The sequence below is a fragment of the Patiria miniata genome, unplaced genomic scaffold (assembly GCF_015706575.1).
Source record: "Patiria miniata isolate m_02_andy unplaced genomic scaffold, ASM1570657v1 HiC_scaffold_20, whole genome shotgun sequence".
Taxonomy (NCBI): Eukaryota; Metazoa; Echinodermata; class Asteroidea; order Valvatida; family Asterinidae; genus Patiria; species Patiria miniata.
In genome coordinates, this window is record NW_024037059.1 from 38340616 (window position 1) to 38361750 (window position 21135).

General features: G+C 40.7%; 1 protein-coding gene across 2 annotated transcripts in view; it reads right to left on the minus strand.

The window, feature by feature from the left end:
- Positions 1-21135, minus strand: part of LOC119729036 (beta-1,4-galactosyltransferase 6-like) — a 50114-nt gene that overhangs the window by 5433 nt on the left and 23546 nt on the right. For both annotated transcript variants that reach the window (XM_038201530.1, XM_038201529.1), the window contains exons 3-6: positions 13107-13178; positions 7200-7456; positions 6596-6712; positions 1306-1493 (exon numbers count right to left, since the gene is read on the minus strand). In XM_038201530.1, the coding sequence (XP_038057458.1) occupies positions 1306-1493; positions 6596-6712; positions 7200-7456; positions 13107-13178 (634 nt within the window). The remainder of the gene's footprint in view (positions 1-1305; positions 1494-6595; positions 6713-7199; positions 7457-13106; positions 13179-21135) is intronic.

The window sequence follows — 21135 nt, forward strand, 5'->3', positions numbered from 1 at the left end:
TTAAACAAGATCTTCTAGCAATTTCTTCTTTTTTCCCCTGCAAAAAAACGAGGCTTCAAACTGCATTTGTGTGTGTAGTTCTGCACTTAAGCAACGGACAGGTGAATAATTACAGGCTTCTATGCATGTGCTGGATGTTGACCATCAGTTACAAAGTGGTATCTTCAGGGTACACGTTTGAGGCGCCCCGTACTGTAACTTGCTCCAACTGAAGCAAGCATGTTAGGCTGTGACCGAATGACTTGGCTGTGGCTCACGCTAACACATGTGTCTATGGGAAACGGCTGCAGCCACTTTCCATAGACCCATGTGTTAATGTGAGCCGTAGCCAAGTCAGACCGATGCGGCTTTACAGACCGTGACTGGGACCAATTTCACGGTGCTGCTAAGCTCAAAAACTTGCTTAGCACAAAAAAAGTCTGGCTTATAAAAGCAGGGGCCAATTTCATAGAGCTGCTTAAGCACAAAATTTGCTTAAGCACAAAAACGTCTTGCTTAATAAAATCAGGTTACCAGCCAAAACTCCATGCGATTGTTATACTAAGTAAACAACAGCTAAATACCAGTCACAAGCAATGTACATCACCTGGAGTTTTGGCCGGTAACCTAATTTTACTAAGCAATGTTTTTTCGTGCTTAAGCAAATTTTCTGCTTAAGCAGCTCTATGAAATTGGGCCCAGGTTACCAGCCAAAACTCCACGTGATGTGTACTGCTCGTGATTAGTATTCAGCTGTTGTTTGCTTAGTATGAAAATCACATGGTGTTTTTGCTAATAATCTGCTTTGATAAGGCCAAAAAAAAAAAAAATTTGGTCTCTGGTCAGACCAAAGTTCCGGAATTGACGCGGCGACGCGGCTTTTTTTGGTTTTTTTTTTTTTTTTTTTTTTTCAAGCTTGGATTGTACAGACAAGGTGGGGTACTATTTTGCTTTTTTTGGTGTCATCATGTACATTGGTGTCCTTCATAATTTGCTTTGGTGCTCTCGATCATTTGCCGTGATGCAATTTCCCATTCCTTGGTGCTCTTTGGTAAAAAAAAATTGAGGAGGTGCGGAAATAGAGGACGCTGTTGGAGCTACCGCGGAACATTTTGGAGAAAAAAAAGATCGACGCGCATGATTAAAATCGAAGCGCGCGCTGACCAGAGACCGACTTATTTTTTTTGTTGGCCTAAGCCAGACTTTTTTTTGTGCTAAGCAGATGTTTGTGCTTAGCAGCTCCCTAAAATTGGGCCCTGGTGGGTGAACACAAAAGGTCACAAGGTCATGAGGTCAAAGGTCACGAGGTCAAGGCGCGGGACTCACTTGTAATCCCAGGTGTCCTCTCCCGACATGAAGTGGCGCGGCATCTCCCCACAGCCGTAGTAGTTTGCATAGCTGAGCGGAATGTGATCCACGTCGTGGTGGACGACACAGTCCCAGTCCTGGAATCGCAGCGACTCTAAAAACCCTACGTTCATTAGGAAAGCCTTGTTGAATGCTTCATCATTACTCTGCAAATAGAGGAATAAAACAAGGACCGATAAACATTAACGTTGTTCCTGAAAGTTGTGATCAAAAGGAACCAAAGGAAACACTTTTTGGAAAGGTTAAGTATTATTTTCTGATCGAGCATGCAGAAAAATGAAGGCGTCACTGAGGCTCACATTAATAAATTTCATTTTTTTTCTTCACATTTCCTGAAACTCTCACATTTTTTTCCTGGTCAGACTAGGGTGAGTCAAAAAGAAAGTGACTTGGATTAATTAGTGTTTCCGTAAATAAAAAGCAATTAAATTTGATACACCAACGAAGCACACTAAACGAGCGTGTTCTTCCACTCTTGTAAAAAAAAAAGAGTTACTGAAATTGATCCATGCTATCAGAAGTTATGCAGGTTTTCCGTGGAACTTCGTGGTTTTACCAAAAGAGCCCATTTTTACAGCTGTCCGTGGAATGCTAATTGCGTTGCACAGTTATTAGCCAATAACATTTCTTCCTACGTTATTTGTTTATTAAATGGGGCAAGCCTCATACTGGTATTTTTAAATATTTTTTCCAACTCGGTCACTCTCTTTTTGACTCGCCCTGTATAATTAACCACATTTGGTTGAAATGAACCTGGAAATTGCTGATAAAGGGAAACATTCTACCAAGCTCTCAAAATCAGCCGCCGACACGGCAAATCGTTTTCCGTGCCAAACATTACTCAATTAGGAAGCATGGCTCATTAAAAGGATTCTTCTCTGAAAGGTTTCCATGGAAATGGTGACAACAGCATTAGGTTTCCATAGCAACAATTCATCCTTCGAGCCATGATACTACTGTGAGTACTCAGAAGCATGATCATGAAAAAAAAAATGTGCTCTCTTTCTTATATTACCGGTACTTAAAATGGACGGTCCATTATTAGTTCCAGCTTGAACATCAAATACATAGTTAATTTGAAAGTACACGTGACCCTCTGCCGAAGCCAAGAGAGGGTTACATACTGAAGGCTCTTAAAACGCTATTGACACCGATTGTCTGGCTTTCACGTCAAGTACGTTAGGCCAAAAAAAAATAGTCTCCGGTTTCTGGTATGGAGCTTGCCCAAAAAGTGGTGCGGCGACGCGGCTTTTTTTTTTTTTTTACCTGATTTTTTTGCTTCAAATGTCGGCTGATGACTGCAAATGGTGCCAGACTAAACTTAGTGCAAATAGATGGGAGTCCAGAGAGCCCACATAAAGCTTATTCTCGACCATAACCCCATCTAAAAACACGTTAAAATTGTGCAGCAGCAGGATTCCAGTCAAACCAGTGAGTTGGGCGGTTTTGAGACATCATCTTTCATTGAAAAAAAAACTTTTTCATTTTGCCGACGCGCATGGCTACGGCGACGCGCGCGCATACCAGAAACCGGAGACTTTTTTTTGGGGGGCCTTATGGGTCGTGTTCGTTGCACACGTTCAGATTTACATTATATGCATTCATGTCCTTTTGGTAGGGGTGGTAGGAGTGTGGCCAAGTGGTTAGGGTTTGTGACTCGTGATCGGAGGGTCAGGGGTTCAAATCCAGCTGCTGGTCAAATATTGCGTGTCCTTGGGCAAGCCGCTTCACCACCACTTGCCCCTCTCCACCCAGGAGTATAAATGGGTACCTGCATTAGCTGGGGAGTAACCTACGATGGACTAGCATCCCATCCAGGGGGAATAGATACATGTATATTCTCAGTGGTTACTTGCTACTGAAACCGGAGACAAACGCTGGCCTGATTGGCCACATTGGCTCGTGACAGAGTGACAGACTTGACCTCTTTCTGGTTTTTTTAGTCCTTTTGTGTCACTCAAAGCTCTTGTGAGTGTGTCACAACGCCCCATCTACTGTTGACGTACTGTCCATATAGCCCTATTTTATTAACCTACCGTAGCTTCATTGTGTTCTAATATAAGTTGTCAAAATCAGGCATCGTAGTCAGTGACTTGTCAGGTTTGTTTCGTTCAACTTGTTGATTAAGGTTCGCAAAAGACACCGTGCACAAGACTTGGCCAATAAATGGCCAGTTCGATAATTTACAGGCATAATTACAAATTTTTAGTTTACATTTACAGGTAAGGTTGCATCACCCATGCTCTTCACAATTCCAATCTTTTTGTTTCTCTTAATAAATGTTCAACTTGTATACATGTATTTTATTCAACCCCCCCCCCCCCCCCCCAAAGTCCTATTTTTATTTTGAAGGCGTCTGTAACCCACTGGGGAAGATAGTTGTTTTATTCTGGCCACAAAATGAGCTGTCTCACGACCAGACTGGGTTCTCGGTCCGTACACTATCGATACTGATTGTGGGGCGGGAACCAGCCTATCCCGCGAGAATGGAATTATTATCTGGCAGCAATTAATTACAAATTTGTGAAACAATAACTAAACAAAATCATTCAGTCAGAAAGTTACACCAGAATTTTTTTTAAAGATTCAAACATTTTAACCTCGCATCCTTATTGTACATGTAGGTCCGATAAAAATAAACTCGTTGCGAAATATGCTCAACACTTTATTTAGATGAACAATGCCAGTGGCTTATAAGTATCACCAAAACTCGGTGGAGGGCAGAATTTGCCCATTTTTAAGCCTCTATTTCCAAATTTTTAACCAGACCCTAGCACGTTAACAAAGCTGATAGCCTGATACTGTCCACATTTTGTCAAAAACCCCGCACATCAGCCCCCAAAAAAAGAAAAAAGGGTCAGCCATTTTCCAATGACTGCAGCCGCAAAGTGTGTCAATAGAAAACGAGGTACGGTACGCAAAGGGTTCAAGGATACAAAGGTTTATAAGTAACTTATTAAAAAAATGACTCACTTGCATGCTTCGTTCAGTATAAGAGAAAGATAAGAACGCCCCCGGCTTATTCTTGAACAAAATTCTAGTGAAGGTTGCATCGAGGCCGCCCTTCAGAACTAATCCCTAACCTTAGATTGTAAATAAGTTTAGTTTCATTTGAAAAGACTTTTTGAAAATGTGCCGGGAAGACAAAGCCCGTTGAAACATTCAAACTGTTTTCGGTTTTGGTTTTCAATGCGTAACTATAATAAATGTATGTACTTCCCGTTTTTTTTTTTTTTACCTCCATTGTGCAATGGTGATTAAGCATACACTTATCAAAAAACAAATTTAGCCTTCGACATGATCGGGTTTGCTACAAATTGATACAAAATGAGCATAAAGTCGGAAATTGCCCCTTTGCAGTACAGTGGGACAAAGCCAACATTTGAAGGTTTTTTTATGGAGGTTTCTTGTTTTTGTTATTTTGTTTGTTTAGGTGAACAATTAGTATCCTGTTCCTCTTTTTGTTTTGTGAAACATCTGAAATGTTTGTCCTGTTTTGTTATATGACTGTTCATTCGGTGTGATATAAAAGCAGGATTTTAAAGAGGTTGTGGAAATAAAAACGACTATTGTTTCTGTCATGAAATTAATACAAAAGGTACTTTTGAGAGCTGTTTTTCAGGTCCTGTTTCGAACCCGAACGTGCAATTTGTGTAAAAGTTGTCGCTGGGGGCAGCAAACAAAACATAGCAAATCGTGACGTAATAAACAGGACTCTTTTCTACTACCAAACATAGGGAGTCCTGTTTATTACGTCACGATTTATTATGTTTTGTTTGCTGCCTCCAACGACGACTTTTACACAAATTGCACGTTCGGGTCGAAACAGGACCTGAAAAACAGCTCTCAAAAGTACCTTTTGTATTCATTTCATGACAGAAACAATAGTCGTTTTTATTTCATCACACCTTAGGCTACATGTACATATACCCGAAAAATGACGGAAATGTCTTGGAGCATTCCACAACCTCTTTAAAATGCCATTTTTCTCAAAACTTAATTTAACAACTTCAATTCGGCTGGCGGTCTCCCGGTACTTTTCCGTTATCGAACTCAGCACCCCTGAATGTTACACACCGTTAGAAAGCTCTTGTTCTACAGAATCCAGAAACAAAAATATTTTCAAATCTTCAAAATTTAAAATGTACGTCTGTATGGCTTGTATGCTCATTTTGCGGTGACAAATAAAATTATCTGAAATCAAAGTTTCAGCACGTGTGCTGGGCATGAGTAAGGGAAATGACTGCCATGAGAAATGAAGGCCCCTACTGTCAAGGCTGTGGTCAACACAAGTTCATGGAATGCGTAGGATCCACAAAGTTTGTTGACCATGTGAGTCACTGCGAGGAAGGATGTGGCTTGATACCGTTATCGCCGATGTTTGAGCAGACACACAACATTAACTGAAGTTAAATTCATCTTTTCCGGAATTACCAGCATTGATGCCCTAAGGCCTTTGCGTGGAACTCCAGTTTCCTATCCAACTTTAACAATTTGACTAAAAATCCGTCAACCCCACTTAACCCTAATTTCCTTTGGGTTCGTGTCAGAAACCTTTCCAAAATCCTCCAAAAATCCAACACTGTGTTCAACTGTAGAAAACCAATGATAAGTGCTGCAAAAGAAGAGAGTGCGCACTCATTTGGAGGGGTCGTAATTTTGAATCTGATCGTCTTATGATGACGTCATTTATATAGACTTGTGGGGAATTTTGTGGTCTACATTTTGATACCCTGTTTGCGACCAAAGACGGTAAAATCGTCCAAGATTGACAACAGTTTGAAACTTGATGCAGTATGATGCGATTGACAGTTTTGGTAACAATCAGGGTATCAAAATGTAGCTAACAACATTCCCCAACGGTCTATATAAATGACGTTATCATAAGACGATCAGACCGAAAATTATGACCCCTCCGATTCGCAGCTTTGTTTTAGAAGTAAACAAATTGCTATTTTATCCAAAATGGCGGGCGGAGGTTATTCAACAACTGTTTCATGATCGAACGTAAGTCATGAATCAGACGTCATAAAAGCCGTTATTATCCTTGTCCAAGACGTTGGATTATTTGAAACGTTGAGCAGCTATGCCTAATTTCGATCACATGTTTATTGCGTAGCTGTGCAAAAAGAATTGTTGCTTAAATCCTAAGCAGGCGTAAGCTACGCACTGTTTCGTGAAATCGTTTGCCAGGGTTTTCTTATTTTTTTTATGGTAAAACCGAAGATGCGATTGGCGAGCCACCTACCTGCTCTATGATATAAATACCAAACTCTAGGAGCTGTTTCTTCATAAAAGGCACTAGATGACGCAGGAAGAGAGGAAGCTGTGTGAAGCGATCCCGAAACGGAACCACCACCGCTACCTGTGGAATAACGTCCAAGAGAAAAAGACAGTTACGGATAGTGGCCAATAATGGATAACAGCACCATTTTGGTGGACATTTCCGTTTCGTGTTTGACAGGAAACTTTTGGCGACTAACTTGACATTTTTAAATATGGTTAAGGTCACATGGTAACTTCATGCGCAGGTAAAACCACAGTTTTCATTTTTTGTTTGTTGAAAATTAAAGTAGGCAATCATGTTTGTGATTCCACGTTTCAATTTCAACACAAGTCACTTTAAGGCTGGTTTTAGTCCGCACTAATATCAAACAGACGACAGGCATTCGGGCCACAACACTAAAATAATTGAAATTGGTGCTTTTGTCCACTACTGATGTAGCATTCAGTCTCAGGTTTAGCAGGTTCTTGGTGTATATTTTTACCAGTAACCTTACTGAGCACTGCTGGACACCCATTTTAAAATGAAAATTGGGAGTGCAACGGAGCCTGGTTTAGTTTTGACATACCTTCCAACGCGGCGCACAATGCCTCGGTTTCCAGTGACCCCCGGGTGTGTATATATAATCGTCTAAGTCTACGGACCCTCGTAAACACGTCCGGCCCCGCCGGGAGACGTCTGACAGGACGTTGCGTCGCGTCTCGTCTACGTCCCTCTGCGCCTCTTTGTTGAGACGCCGGATTTTGGCAAAAGTTCGATTGATGAAGATCTCGCGGTCAACTTCGTTTTGACCGACACCTGTGAAATTAAGTTGCACCTTGTCTTCTGTTGGAGAGAGGGGTGGGGAGGGGAAATGAAACAATAATCTTTGTAAACTGGATTTACATTAAAAAAAAAAAAAAAAAACAGATACGTTGACCCCAACTCCCTAGGCCTTTTTGCTGGGATGTAGCCCCAATCCTGCAAAATCCTCCAAGTGGCCTCATGGAAAAATGGCATGATGCCTCAATCCTGCAAATTCCTCCATTATTTCTTGGATATGGTCCGCGGAGAGGTGACCACTGCCTGAATCCTGCAAAATCCTCTGGCTATGACTGTCAATAGGCTGAGGCAGAGGCAGTGACATCCTGGAGCAGTGCTGAGGATTTCAAATACAGTCAAACCTGCCCATTTAAAAATCCCCCGCTGACAAATCCCATTACTTAAGTCCTGCATAGAAAGACCACCTGCTTAAGGCGACCAGCGACCCGCACATTTTGCTTCCGTAGGAATGCTTACATGTAAGTCTGTACAGAATGACCACAAGCCATGAAAAGCGACCACAAGCCATGAAAAGCGACCACAAAATGCTCACTTGTTTCTGTACAATGGTTGATTCCTTACTCAAAGGAAACAGCAAGAGCCACATAAACCACTTCAGAGGATTAGTAAATCAACCACAGGATTTCCAGGACTCCAAGAATCTCGGAAAGGGAAAGAGAAACAGCCCCTTTGTTGTAGGACCATACTTTTACTTGTGATTGTGCAGGTATTGCTGCTCCAGTACAGCTAATTCTCACATAATATTAACATAAAATAATAAACACTTTTTGAAATCATTCACATTTATGACTTTTAATTTTATTATTATTTTTTAAAGCAATAGTTATGTGTTAAACAAATAACTAAAAGAAAGAAGAACATACATGTATTTTTGGATAAGGCAGGTTTAAACTGTAATGACCCCTGCATTACGTTAGGGAAGCCGAAGGGAGGGCAAATATTTCCAACCTGTACAGAGAGACCACCTGTCTATAAAGACCGCTTTTATTGTTTCCCTTGAGCGGTCTTTCTGTACAGGTTTGACTGAACATGTATAATCAAGGACTAAATTTATGCTACCGGGGGTAGGCTGAGCATAAACAACACAACACACTTTTGCTATGTAACCTCAATCCCGCAAATTCCTCCAATTTGCAAAAAGGATTTTGGAGGATTTGGGATGGTTAGGGTTAAAGCAGAAATACATGTAAGGGTCATTAGCAGAACATACTGCTCGGCAAATCTATGTGATATGGAAAACATATCAGCTGAGGACCAGTCAAAAGTATGCATACATGGCATAACATGTTGGCTGGTAGCCGAGTAAATTTCTGTGCTTGACAAAGCCATGAAATTTGTGATGCGGTCAAGCTAAATGAGTTGTTTGTCGACCCTGGTCAAAAAACATTTATTACCGATTTTAAAAGTGCACAATCTCAGCATTACTGCTGTGAAAGCTGCATGCTGGTACCACCTTTAGTTCAAAGATTATGTTAGTCGGAACACCAAGAGATGTGACGAAGTGATGTGATGAAGTGGTCCTATTTTGGCCTGAATCTCCAAATAAAAATTCTAGACAAACGACTCACTTAGCTTGATCACATAACATTTGTCCTATACACTTACATGCAAGTACTCAGTACATGTAATATTTTTTCTCTATTCTTGGAATATTTTTTTTCAGCACCAAAAAGTGAAACAAAAATGCAGTGGGAAAAAGTCACTATTGACAGGAATTCGTCACAGAAATTCAACCATTGTGGTCACAGTTTGCATGGCTAACTGTCATAAAATGTAAAGAGATAAAAGAAAATTCCTGTAGATGAAGGACAAGGTGAGGGTTGGACGAACACGAACTGTGCAAGACCAGGAAGTAGCCAGTAAGTATTTCACAATTGTGGGCTGGGATTTTTTTTGTACATGTTCAGATATCCGGACAGGATTTCTTTGTATATATTTTGAAGGTTGAATATGTACATGTACAGTACCCGGTGTGTACATGTACATGTACATCAATACTAGTGTACAGAAATATGTACATGCAGGAAATAAAAACGACCGTCCTACATGTACCGGTACACCACATGTATACATGTGCTGTGCACATGGTGTCGGCAACACACATTACAATGTACATGTACCGTACATGTACATGTACCGCACATGTACCGTACATGTATCGCACATGTACCGCACATGTACCGCACATGTACCGCACATGTACCGCACATATGTACCGCACATGTACCGCACATGTACCGCACATGTACCGGTACCGGTACATACTGAATATGTGGGTGACAGAATTGAAGGCGTGTCTCCGACCAATACGTGGTAGACTGGTGAGCGCTGTACACTGTGAATGCACACCGTACTGATGATCGTAGATCTTGCAAGGATGAGATTATCAATTAACCCTGCTATGCCCAGTGCAGTGGCAAAGAGAATTATCAGACCTTTCAAAACATTTTAAATTTGCCTGACTAAAAGGGTTTTGAAAGGTGAAAAAGTGAAAGGTTTCGGAAGGTGAAGCAACTCTGTGGGCAAATTCAGTAAGTTGCATTTCAATATCTTTCAAAAGGAATTGGAAGGTGTGGTATAGTGCAGTAACAATACATTCTGGAGGATTTTAAAAGGTCCAGCATTTTTTTTCCCTCCAATTTGCCAGCACCCAGATTTTGAGGTGTTTTGAATGGTTTAACTACAGGCGAGTTTAAAAAAAGTCTGAAAATTGATGAAATACAAACTGTAAGCCAATCTGTCAAATGTCTTTTCATACTAACAATGTCTTTCTCTCAGATTAAAAAACTTTGATTTCAGACAAAAGTCTGAAAAATCTCAGGCCTGATTTGGACTTGTGCAAACCGACATGTACCCGGTACGAGAACACTGTAGCTATGAAAATTTCAGCAGGGAAGGCCCACCATTCAGACTATTAAAAGGAAAACACATGGAAAGTTGTTTTATTCTGTCAACAAATAGGCCTACATGTAGTTTATGTCTTGTCAAATGTACAGCTATATGATACATGTGGAGCCTCACACATGTTAAACGCATTATGTTCGCACATCCCGGTACATGTGCCACATAAACGCTGTCAGTATAGTGGTGAAAGGCTCGTTACACAATACCAATTGATTCTGACATTTCCAATCAATATTTTGGGTTCTCGAGCAACGGTATGCATGTCCCCTAACCGTTTGGCGGTTACTGTTAACTGCTAAATGACAGATGCCACATTTCAGTCTGGGAATTTTGGACCGCTGGCCTTTCCCCGCAAACTGAATTAGCTGTAGTTTGCACATATGCTCCGGGAATACTGTTTTTGCTATGGTACCTTACTTTGTTGAACTTCACAAAATATACATAACAATGGGAAAAAAACCTGCATTTTTATATTAATCATAATACAATGCAGCTTCCCAATTTAACTACTGTTTTTACAACCAGTAGAAATGCACTTTTAGCAACTGAAAAAAAAAAAGAGATACTGGAAAACCACGGATTTATCAAGAAGGCGTCTTTTTTTTAATCTCCAAACATTTTTGGGATCAAATGATCAATTATTCAAGATCATGTTCCTAGCAATGCTTTAAAATCAATTTAAACTAAATTCATTATGTATCTGTGAGTATTTCCATTCATATTCAAAGCTCTCTGTTAACCAATCATCTAGAGGTCGATTTTATTTTGATTTTTCCCTTCAATTTATTTCTGCAGATTTTTTTTCAATACTTCACCCAGGTTTCTTGCTCAGTATGCCCTCTGGTTCAAGATGCATTTAATACTTGAGATATTAGTCATTTGTTTTCTTTAAATTAATCCTAACCTTCCTCCAAAATCCTCTTTGCAAAATGGAGGATTTTGCAGGATTGGGGCTATATGGTCAAAAAGTGTGGCTGATTTTGGAGGATGCACTGTGTCAGGGTTTTGGTGTCAGGACCTTGTGTTGTTTACGCTCAGCCGTGCATAAATTTAGGTCTTAGTGCAGATTATACTTTAAATCCTCCACACTGCTCCAGGATGTCACTGGCTCTGCCTCAACATATTGACAGTGATTGCTGGAGGATTTTGCAGGATTAGTGCAGTGGTCACCCCTCAAAGGACCACATTCAAGAAATAACGGAGGTTTTTGGAGGACTGAGGCTGTGTGCAATTTTTGCATGGAGGCAGTTGGAGGATTTTGCAGGATTGAGGCTGCATCCTAGCAACAAAAAAGGGTCTTATCGTCGCTTCACTACTCATCCCTCCGGTCCATCGCCTGCATGTTTATAGCCCTCCTGAGGGTGTTTACCAAAGCAGAAGCAGAATTGAAAGGAAACGGGAACAAAACGAAGAAAAAAAACAAATCCAGGGTACTTTCTGGGAAGTATCGCTATTACCAGTAGGCAGTTGGGCAAAACACATTTCACCCAATCAGCACTTGTGAACATGTGGGTATTAGTTTTGATATCCCTCATACATGTACATGTACTTCCTGGTGTCGAAAATAGTGCAGCTGGCAGAATTTTGATTCCCTGGACTTTAGGAAAACAACAAAATTCCCCCAGTTTTCCCTAATATTTCCCTAAGAGTAAGAGACATGTCCAAAAACCCATGAGAAATATTTTCACTTTGTAACAAGGTTGCTGGGAATTCAAGAGGTTGTGTATCACAGCCAATTGTTATCGTCTAGAGAGGTGTGGCTAATATTCGCACCACATAAACTCTCAGCCAGTCAGTCAATGGACATTTTCCCTGATATTTGGTGTTTTCCCCGAATTCCCTGAAGTTTTTTATGACTGGAAGTATTGAAACTCATTTTCAAGGTTCTCCCTGATTTTCCAGAGTGACTTGGAACCCTGCACGTAATAACCATTAAAGAGGTCGTGGAATGCTCGAAGACATTTCCGTCATATTTTGGGTATATGTAGCCTAAGGTGTGATGAAATAAAAACAACTATTGTTTCTGTCATGAAATGAGTATAAAGGGTACTTTTGAGAGCTATTTTTCAGGTCCTGTTTCGACCCGAACGTGCAATTTGTGTAAAGTCGTCGTTGCGGGCAGCAAACAAAACATAGTAAATCGTGACGTAATAAACAGGACTCGTTTATGCTACTCTGCATCGGGAGTCCTGTTTATTACGTCACGATTTACTGTGTTTTGTTTGCTGCCCGCAACGACGACTTTTACACAAATTGCACGTTCGGGTCGAAACAGGCATGACAGGACTTGAAAAACAGCTCTCAAAAGTACCTTTGGTACATATTTTATGCCAGAAACAATAGTAGTTTTTATTTCATCACACCTTAGGCTACATATACCCGAAAAATGATGGAAATGTCTTCGAGCATTCCACAACCTCTTTAAAACAATAACAATACCTTTCTGCTCCAGTTGGTTTATTTCTTCTGCTTACTACCGGTAACCTTTATGATATTGAACATTGCACATCTGTGCATAAAACCGGCTTTGGATCAAGTTCAAACTATTGCCGAAAGCCACGTCTGCACCAGATTCGCAGTACCTTGTTTATACAAAAATGATTTGTAACTTACGGCATCTAATAAACTATCTCCATCTCAAGCACGCAACCAACCCAAGATGAAAAATTGGACATCGCAGTTTTTTTGCGATCGAATGGGAGAGATAAATTACCCTGTAACTACCGCCTCTTTCGGGTTTAATACTCACCGGGGCTGGCAAAGTGAGGTTCCGGGCATACTGCTGCTTTACTCGTGCCGCCATTTTCTATTGATGTTTTACCTGCAAAGTTAAAAAATAACCAACCAAAACAAACAAGAACATTAAATTACAGAAGCTCGTACTAATTTAAAAAGTTCATTTATTTCCAACGTACAGAAACCGGTAGCTGCACAAATTACAAGTCGTATTAAGATTTATAGGCAATTGCAAACCCTAATGAGATCAGTTATGAAAACGGGGATTTTTTTGTTACACAAGTGCAATTGCTGCCTGAAACAACTATTTGGTTTAACTCTCCTGTTATTTAAACAGTCACAGACAGTCAAAATTTGCGTCTACTGCTATACTTTTAACACGGTCACCAGCAGTCCGTAAAAGTCTGTGGAGGCGGACCGTGGGTTGATCTTGAATTGGCCGCTGTACACGGCCTATTGTTCTACAATTTATGTTCCAGAGTTTTGATACATATTAGGTTTCGGCAAGAAACAGTATTTGAGGCGTTTGGCTGTTTATCAGAAGTTGGCTGGAAAATTTTGCCTGCTGCGAAAATCAAAATTTTCGGCAAAAATAATCCCGGCGCGAAGTGGTTAACAGTTCTGGGCTCATATTGGTATAATGGACAAGCTGTGGTAGTTTTGTTAAAGGGAATGTACATCATTGGCTTTCGCTGTAATTTTCAGAAATGAAATAGTGAAGGGGTTAGTATAATAGATCAAAATATTGTTACGCTGACATGTTTGAAGTGTTGTGTCCGAAAATGCTGGAAAAACCAAGAAAAACAAAAATGTTCAAGTAGTCTGGTTCCCTGACTCCACTAAGGATGAAATGGATCAATTTATAGATGCCAGAAATTGTAAGGTAAAGGAACCAGTCTAGCTGGCCTGCACCCGTTCATGAACATGTCACCAATAGCAAACACAATTTGGACTGAAACAAATGGTAAATTTGGAGCAGTAGTTGAAAAATAGTTAGGTTTTTTCCAACGGTGGTCGGCCGACCACTGTTGGAAATGTGTACAAAAATACCATTTTCTTGAAAACGACTTCACACAAGGTGCCATAATTGTACAGGATGCTTTAGACTGTCATTTACCAACATACTCGTAAGGTTTTTCGTAAAAACTTGGTAGTTTTATTTTTCGGTGTTTGCAAATGTTGTATTTTCCCTTTAACTGAGGGTACCACGCCTTGACTAACATTGATAGATGTGGTGGGTCAGCGCTAGTGAGTGCCGCCTGTCAATAATGGATTCACATGTAATTCAGTAACAATTAATGCACAAAAGGTTCAATCATGATATCCCAGAAAAACAAAAGGCATTGCTGTCCGCTACCCAAGTTGTACCAATATTCAAGGTCACCCTCCATCTATCAAAGTTATTCCTTGCACAGGCTTTGACAGTTATGTGGTTTAATCCATGAGGGTCCTGGCAGTTGGTGACCAGCCTCTACAACATTATGCCATGAGAGGGGAAGTGGATAGGTTTTTTGACGGTTTGTGACAGTTCTAATTTGTATCCCTGTTAGGGTTAAAGGGAATGTACAACCTTTGCTTTTGCTGTAATTTTCGGAGATCAATGAATTTGGAGGATCAGTAACATAGCAAATATTGTTAAACTGACTTATTATCACGTTTTGGTCTTGTAGATGCTGGAAAAACCAAGAAAACCAATCATGTTTTTATAGTCTGGTTCCCTGACCCCACGTAAGATGAAACGGAGCAATTTATAGACTCTGGGAATTGTAAGGTCAAAGAGTCAAGTCAGTCTAGCAGGTTTATACCCCTTCACAGGTGTGTAATCAATTGCAAAGAAAATGTGGAATAACTAATTATGAAAAATTAGGAGCAGTTTTGAAGGGGAAAAAAAAAGTTTTCTCCAATGCTGGTCGGCCGACCAGCGTTGGAAAAATTCCATTTTTCTTGAAAATGTCAGCACACCAGGAGCCACAATTTTACAGGATGCTTTAGACTGTCATTCCCTAACAATCCAGTAAGGTACTTCGTGATAATTTGATCATTTTTCGTTTTGTGATGTTTGCAAATTATCTTCCCTTTAATATGATTCTTGTAAATGTGCAGTATACAGCATCTAGCTACGGATACCTTTTGGATAACAATGGTATCAAACACTGTGCCAGTAGGGAGCCGATATCTTGTCCATGAATCAAACTCCAAAGTCGGGCGGCCCTAAAAACCAATAATTTCACAATGACAACAAAGATAGGACAGATTACAATCGGGCAAACTCCATATTATAATGCAGCCCAAATGCTAGAACGGCCCAAAAGGAACAAAAGGTCGACACAGCTGTGATTATAAGCAGTCCGCGCGCGATGAATTCACACCTCATCATCCACGTGCGGCAATGAGATCATACGGTAATATTCTTAATGTGGCCGAGGATTGACAGGGGTGTGAGTGAACACTGATGAAAAGAGCTGAAAACAGCTGGAAAAGGTGTTAAAAAAGCTGAACTTTGGAAATTTGCTATACTCTTGTACACAGCAAGTGAGGGAAAAAGCTGAAAAAAGCTGAAATCCAAAACTAAAGATAGCTGATATCAGCTTCAAAGCTGAGATTTCTAACCCCTGGATGAGGTCACCGTGACAACGGCTGCCATAGTACATAGATGATGGTGCAACATGGATACAAAGGGCAACCAATTACATGTAAGAGACTGTTGGTTTTTCGTACATGTATACATGCACATCATGTATTTTCAGACGTCTAAATTTCGTGTAATTTCCAGGTTCATTTTGCACACGTTAGCATGTAATATATGTAACACGAAATTACACAAAACTAGACGTCTGAAAAAGGGGGGATTAATCTTCTATCGCCTTAACCCTAAAGGGGCCGGGGGGGGGGGGGCGGCCCCCTCAACATTTTCCGCGATAGCCTCTTAAATAAATTTTTGCGACCCGAGCTGTTATGACTTTTTAGCCTCGAGCTTTGTGGATCTTTTGATACCAGAAACATAAAAATCGGACCACGGGTTGTCGCGTAGCGAAAAATTTTCCAGTGAAAACTGAATTTTCCCATATATACGTCGTGTATACAGAGCAGAATTGCCATTCATAATTTGTGAATAATTAATTAGCCATAATTCCAAAACCCTTTGACCTATAGTCATGAAATTTCTTGGATATGTTTAGAAAGAGTTGCTCTATGCATGATATACAGAGTTTCAAAATTTTTCATCACTCGATGGCCGAGATCTTAGGGGGGGGGGGGCGGAATCTAAGTTAAGCAATTTTTCCCTCTGAAGTAAGCGTGCCTTTTGCTGTGCTTAAATGCTAACGGTCTCCATGAAGTAGACGGAGGCTCTGTTAGCAGAAAATCGTGTACTTAGCAGCGCCGTGAAATTGGGCCCTGGTACATGTACTGGTACACACATGTACCAGTAGGCATGTACACATGTATCCATGTACATCATATGGGCAATTCCACGGTTACTCACGTCACATTTTTGATGTACTTTTGAGTTTCCTTGGGCTGTAATTACCTTACTGAAAAGGTTTAATAACTGTTATCCCCATGGTAGATAGAGTAGACCTAGACCTACCTAAGAACCAAAGATGACATCCAGAAAAATGTGTTATATGTGATAAACAAGACGCACAAAATCGGTTACTCACGTTAAATTTTGGTAACGCGAGTATACGATTTTGTGCGTCTTGTTTATCACACTTAACACATTTTTCTGGATGTCATCTTTGGTGCTTAGGTAGGTCTAGGTCTACTCTATCGACCATGGGGACAACAGTTATTAAACCTTCTCAGTAAGGTAATTACACTTACAGCCCAAGGAGACTCAAAATTACATCAAAAATGTAGCGTGAGTAACCATGGAATTGCCCATATACATGTAGATTATGTACAGGCATCACCATTTGCACAAAGTAATTGTAATGACTAGAGTGCATACTGCAAGACAACTTGAACTTGAAGTCCACAATATCAATAGCAACATGCTCTGGTGATGGTGACTGTGTTATTAACTCAGTCATCTAGGCATGGCAATGATGTAATGGTCTTGGAAATGGGTCACGCACCAATCCTCTAGCCTGAATAGCAAGCATCATCATGGAGACCACGCAGTGCATGTAAAGATAGGAGCAAGACTCCAGATTATTGATTAACAATTGGTCCACGTGATAGCGACGTCGTGCTGTGATGTCGATGATGATGAATGCGTCAGTCACAGTGGCGAGGCGATGAGATCATCGTAAATGGAATGACTCGACCCTCTCACCCTCGACAACTATCGTCATGTCAATATGGTCGGGGTTAGAGTACGGTACATTCGAGGACGAGACTTAATAAAGACCCAAACCTTTCAGAACAATGCCTACTTTGCCAGGAAACCAAGCTACGGTGCCAAGTTTGTTCAAATAAATTTGTCAAAATGATCGATAAACATTCAATGTCCGACCATAATTTCACTCTTTGCCAGTGACCAAACTTTTTTAATTTAATGCCCAAAACAAACAAACAAACACCCCCACAGACGAGCGCTTACATGTATGACCGTGAGATCATGTTTCTATATACAGCACCTGCACTCATGACCACGAGGATCGATATTCAGTCGAAGTGGGTCGAGTCACTGACATGACATTCAAAGGCACTCACACAAAAAAAACACAAAGCAGAAATTCACACTAGACAACTACCTCCATGATTCATGGTATTGTCAAAGCAGTCGTGAATGTACGGTCGAACATGTGCAACGCAAGTGGTGGGCACAGCTGGCTTATCAATCACCTACAGTCAACGCATACCGGTAGCAGGCGTGGATCTAGAACCAACATTTGGGGGGGGGGGGGGCTAGCACGGTGGATCCAGAATTTTTTCAGGGAGGCGTGCTGAAATGTAGACCGGTTATTTTTTCCCGACACTTAGGCCTCCGAAAATCAATAGGTGGGGGGGGGGGGGGGGGGGGGGGGGGCTCATGCCATATTTTCAATGTGGAGCGCTAATAAAATCCTAAAATCATTCACACTATATTAACTAATGCACCCTTGTCACTAGGGGGAGACCGTTCGCATGTACATAATCCTTTTTTTTGCTAATGCATTTTTCTTTTTTAAGGAATTTATTTTGGGGGGGGCTAGACAAAATTTGGGGGGGGGGGGCTACAGCCACCCCTAGCCCCCCCCCCCCCCCCCTGTAGAACCGCGCCTGACCGGTAGCTGTATCACGTTGGTCACAGCCAGTCAATCCTGCTTTATGTACATGTACATGTATGGTACCTGTAGCTGAGGCTGGGTGCTCTGAACTGTTAAACAACAGTCACTTGATAGAACAACTTTGCAAAGAACATATGTTTGCATAGGACGGTTATTAAAGAAGCCATATGTACTTATTCCAGAACTACATTGCAATAATCCCGGGGATCAATTTATGATGATGATCCATAAACGTGAGCACACTGTAGCGCTCAAGCACACAGTGGAGTTTTGTTTTCATAATGCAGGATTATATGTCTGAAGCATCAGACATCCATACTGCACACGTAGATGAAATCGGCTGCCCTCGGCTATTTAATATTTGGGATCTTGTGGCAAATTGAAACATTAGATGGAAGTCCGTGCATAGATCAATTGCTTCGTCGAGAATCTGACAAGTTTGATGAACCCGAGTTGATGTTTCCGAGACACGCTCTGTACAGCACATCCCAAATTACCCGCGCCATATTTTTTTTGCGAGGCTCTGGCGTTGCCGCGGAAACACATACCGCCAACAAGTGTAAACAAAGGGAGCCAATGAACTTCCCCCCCCCCCAAAAAAAAAAATAACTGTGAGAAATATGCACTGTTCTTCCCCCCCCCCCCCCCCCCCCAAAAAAAAATTAACATATAGGCTATAATAAAGTGGGTACAATGTAGTTCGAAAGTGTCGAACGTACATTTTGGACATTTCAACAGTGTGCATAAATATATTTAAAATAATTAAGAGGATTTTAATTCCGACAAACGTACTTTCAGAAATGGTATAAAAATGAAATTATCCATCCAACGTTTTTCGCTAGTTTTTTAATTTCATTTAAAAATTTCAATTGTTTTGTATTGTGCACCATGAGCGTCTTGCTCATGTTCATTGTTATTTTTAGTACAAATCGCTAGCTTGAAATTTCAAACACCATGTGTCAGATGTACTGGGTACATGTACGGTACTCAGACAAAATTGATTTTTTTTCATCTACCCACAAATTAATTTTTCAGTTGCAAAGCAACAGCTGAATTATTGAACACTGATAGAAATAAACTGAATTTCAATAAAATGACATGTTTCATTTGTGGCAATCAAACCATTATGAAATTTTGGCATTGAGGTTTATATCTGTGGAATTGCCAAAGTACGGTACAACTTATACACGTACATTTTACATGTACATGTACGATGTAAGAACCCCATAAGAATCCTACTACAGGCTACACATGTACTGTGCATAAGTGGCCGCAACCGCTTGGGATGTTGTCAGATTTTTGACAACCTACTGGGTGCGAGGAAACTCTTTGATATAAAAAAAAGCCTCGGGCTTTTTTGACACTGTCAAAGTACAATGTATCGCTCGAGTTGGATAGTGTTTGAAGTTGATATCACCGAGTCTGTATTGCGTTCTCACTTGCAACATTCGTATTTTGAGCTACATATAAGTGGGGCCTTCGCAGATGCGAAACTAAAAACCAACCACGATAACAAAAAAGTGCTTTGGAGTCCAACACAAATAAGAAAAACTCATGAAACTTGGTATATGTCATGTAAATCTTATCTCCAGCATATCCAGTGTGAATTTAGACTCGGACATTTATTCCGACAAAATCCACTAGCACAATCTATTTTGAGCTGTTGCGGGCACAGCTGTTGCAGAAAAATTTGTAGTCTGATACGCATGTATGCCAGATAATCACCTTACAAGTTTATCTACACAAAGAATTCATGTTCCATTTTAGCATTTCATTCTTCAGTTCATGAATGTTCCTTAACACTTACATGTATAGTACATGTACATGTAGGTCTGCTTTCTGGAACAACCAGAGCAATAAACCGATAAATCAGACACAAAGCCGTTGGCTTCAGCAAAATGACTTTTTCAATTACTTTTCCAGCCCCCCCGGTAATCAATTCTTGGAAGTGTCACGACACTACGAATCTGACTTTTCCCTCTGCACCCAAACAACAATCTCCGTTCACGACAGCTATCTATTTCAAATGCACGCCGGACTGTCAAAGAAGCCTTGAAATCCAGTTTGGAGCTGCCATCAGATAAAACGGGTTTGAGTTGTGTTATTACAAGCCTTGGTTTTGAAATTACTTTCAGTGACAACAGATCTGTCAAGATTGAAAAAAAAAAATTCTATTTCTTTTTACACTAACATTTTGGTGTACACAAAGTTTACATTTCAGTTGCCGCATGTCAATAACGCTTCTGCAGGCTCGGAAACAAACTTGTGTACGCCTCAATTTATGAAGAAAATAAAAAAGCTTAAGTATTTAACAAGTTCCTGATTAAGTCGTAATTGCCTGTTCCAGGGGAAATGAGTGCGATGCTGAGAGCTGTCACAATTCCTAGTTGGGAATGTAAATAGGAAGAAACTGAAGAATCAGGTAATTTTGTGAAAGCCAACAGCCGCTGATTCAGGGTTCCCCGGGCACCGTGTACAGTGTAGCCCTGGGCGATGGCCTAAAAAAACTCCTTGCAGATGGTATATTTACATGTACGTGGCGCCACCATTCATTGTGCAAACAGGAGCGCCCTGCAAAACAAAACTAATCGGCTCAGTCCTGGATGCGTGGACAATTTGGGAAATTTTGCCTCCCAAGACGAAAACCAAAATTTCTTTGGCTGCTTGTGCACATACCAATGCAGAGTATGCATGCGTACGTGCGCAAGTGGCGCCCGCAAATCAGAAACTGTCAACACTCGGGATTTGAGGAAGTACCGTTACAGTGTAATGTACACAATTTTGGAGAGTACATCACAAGACTTCAATACATAATATGGTCCAGTT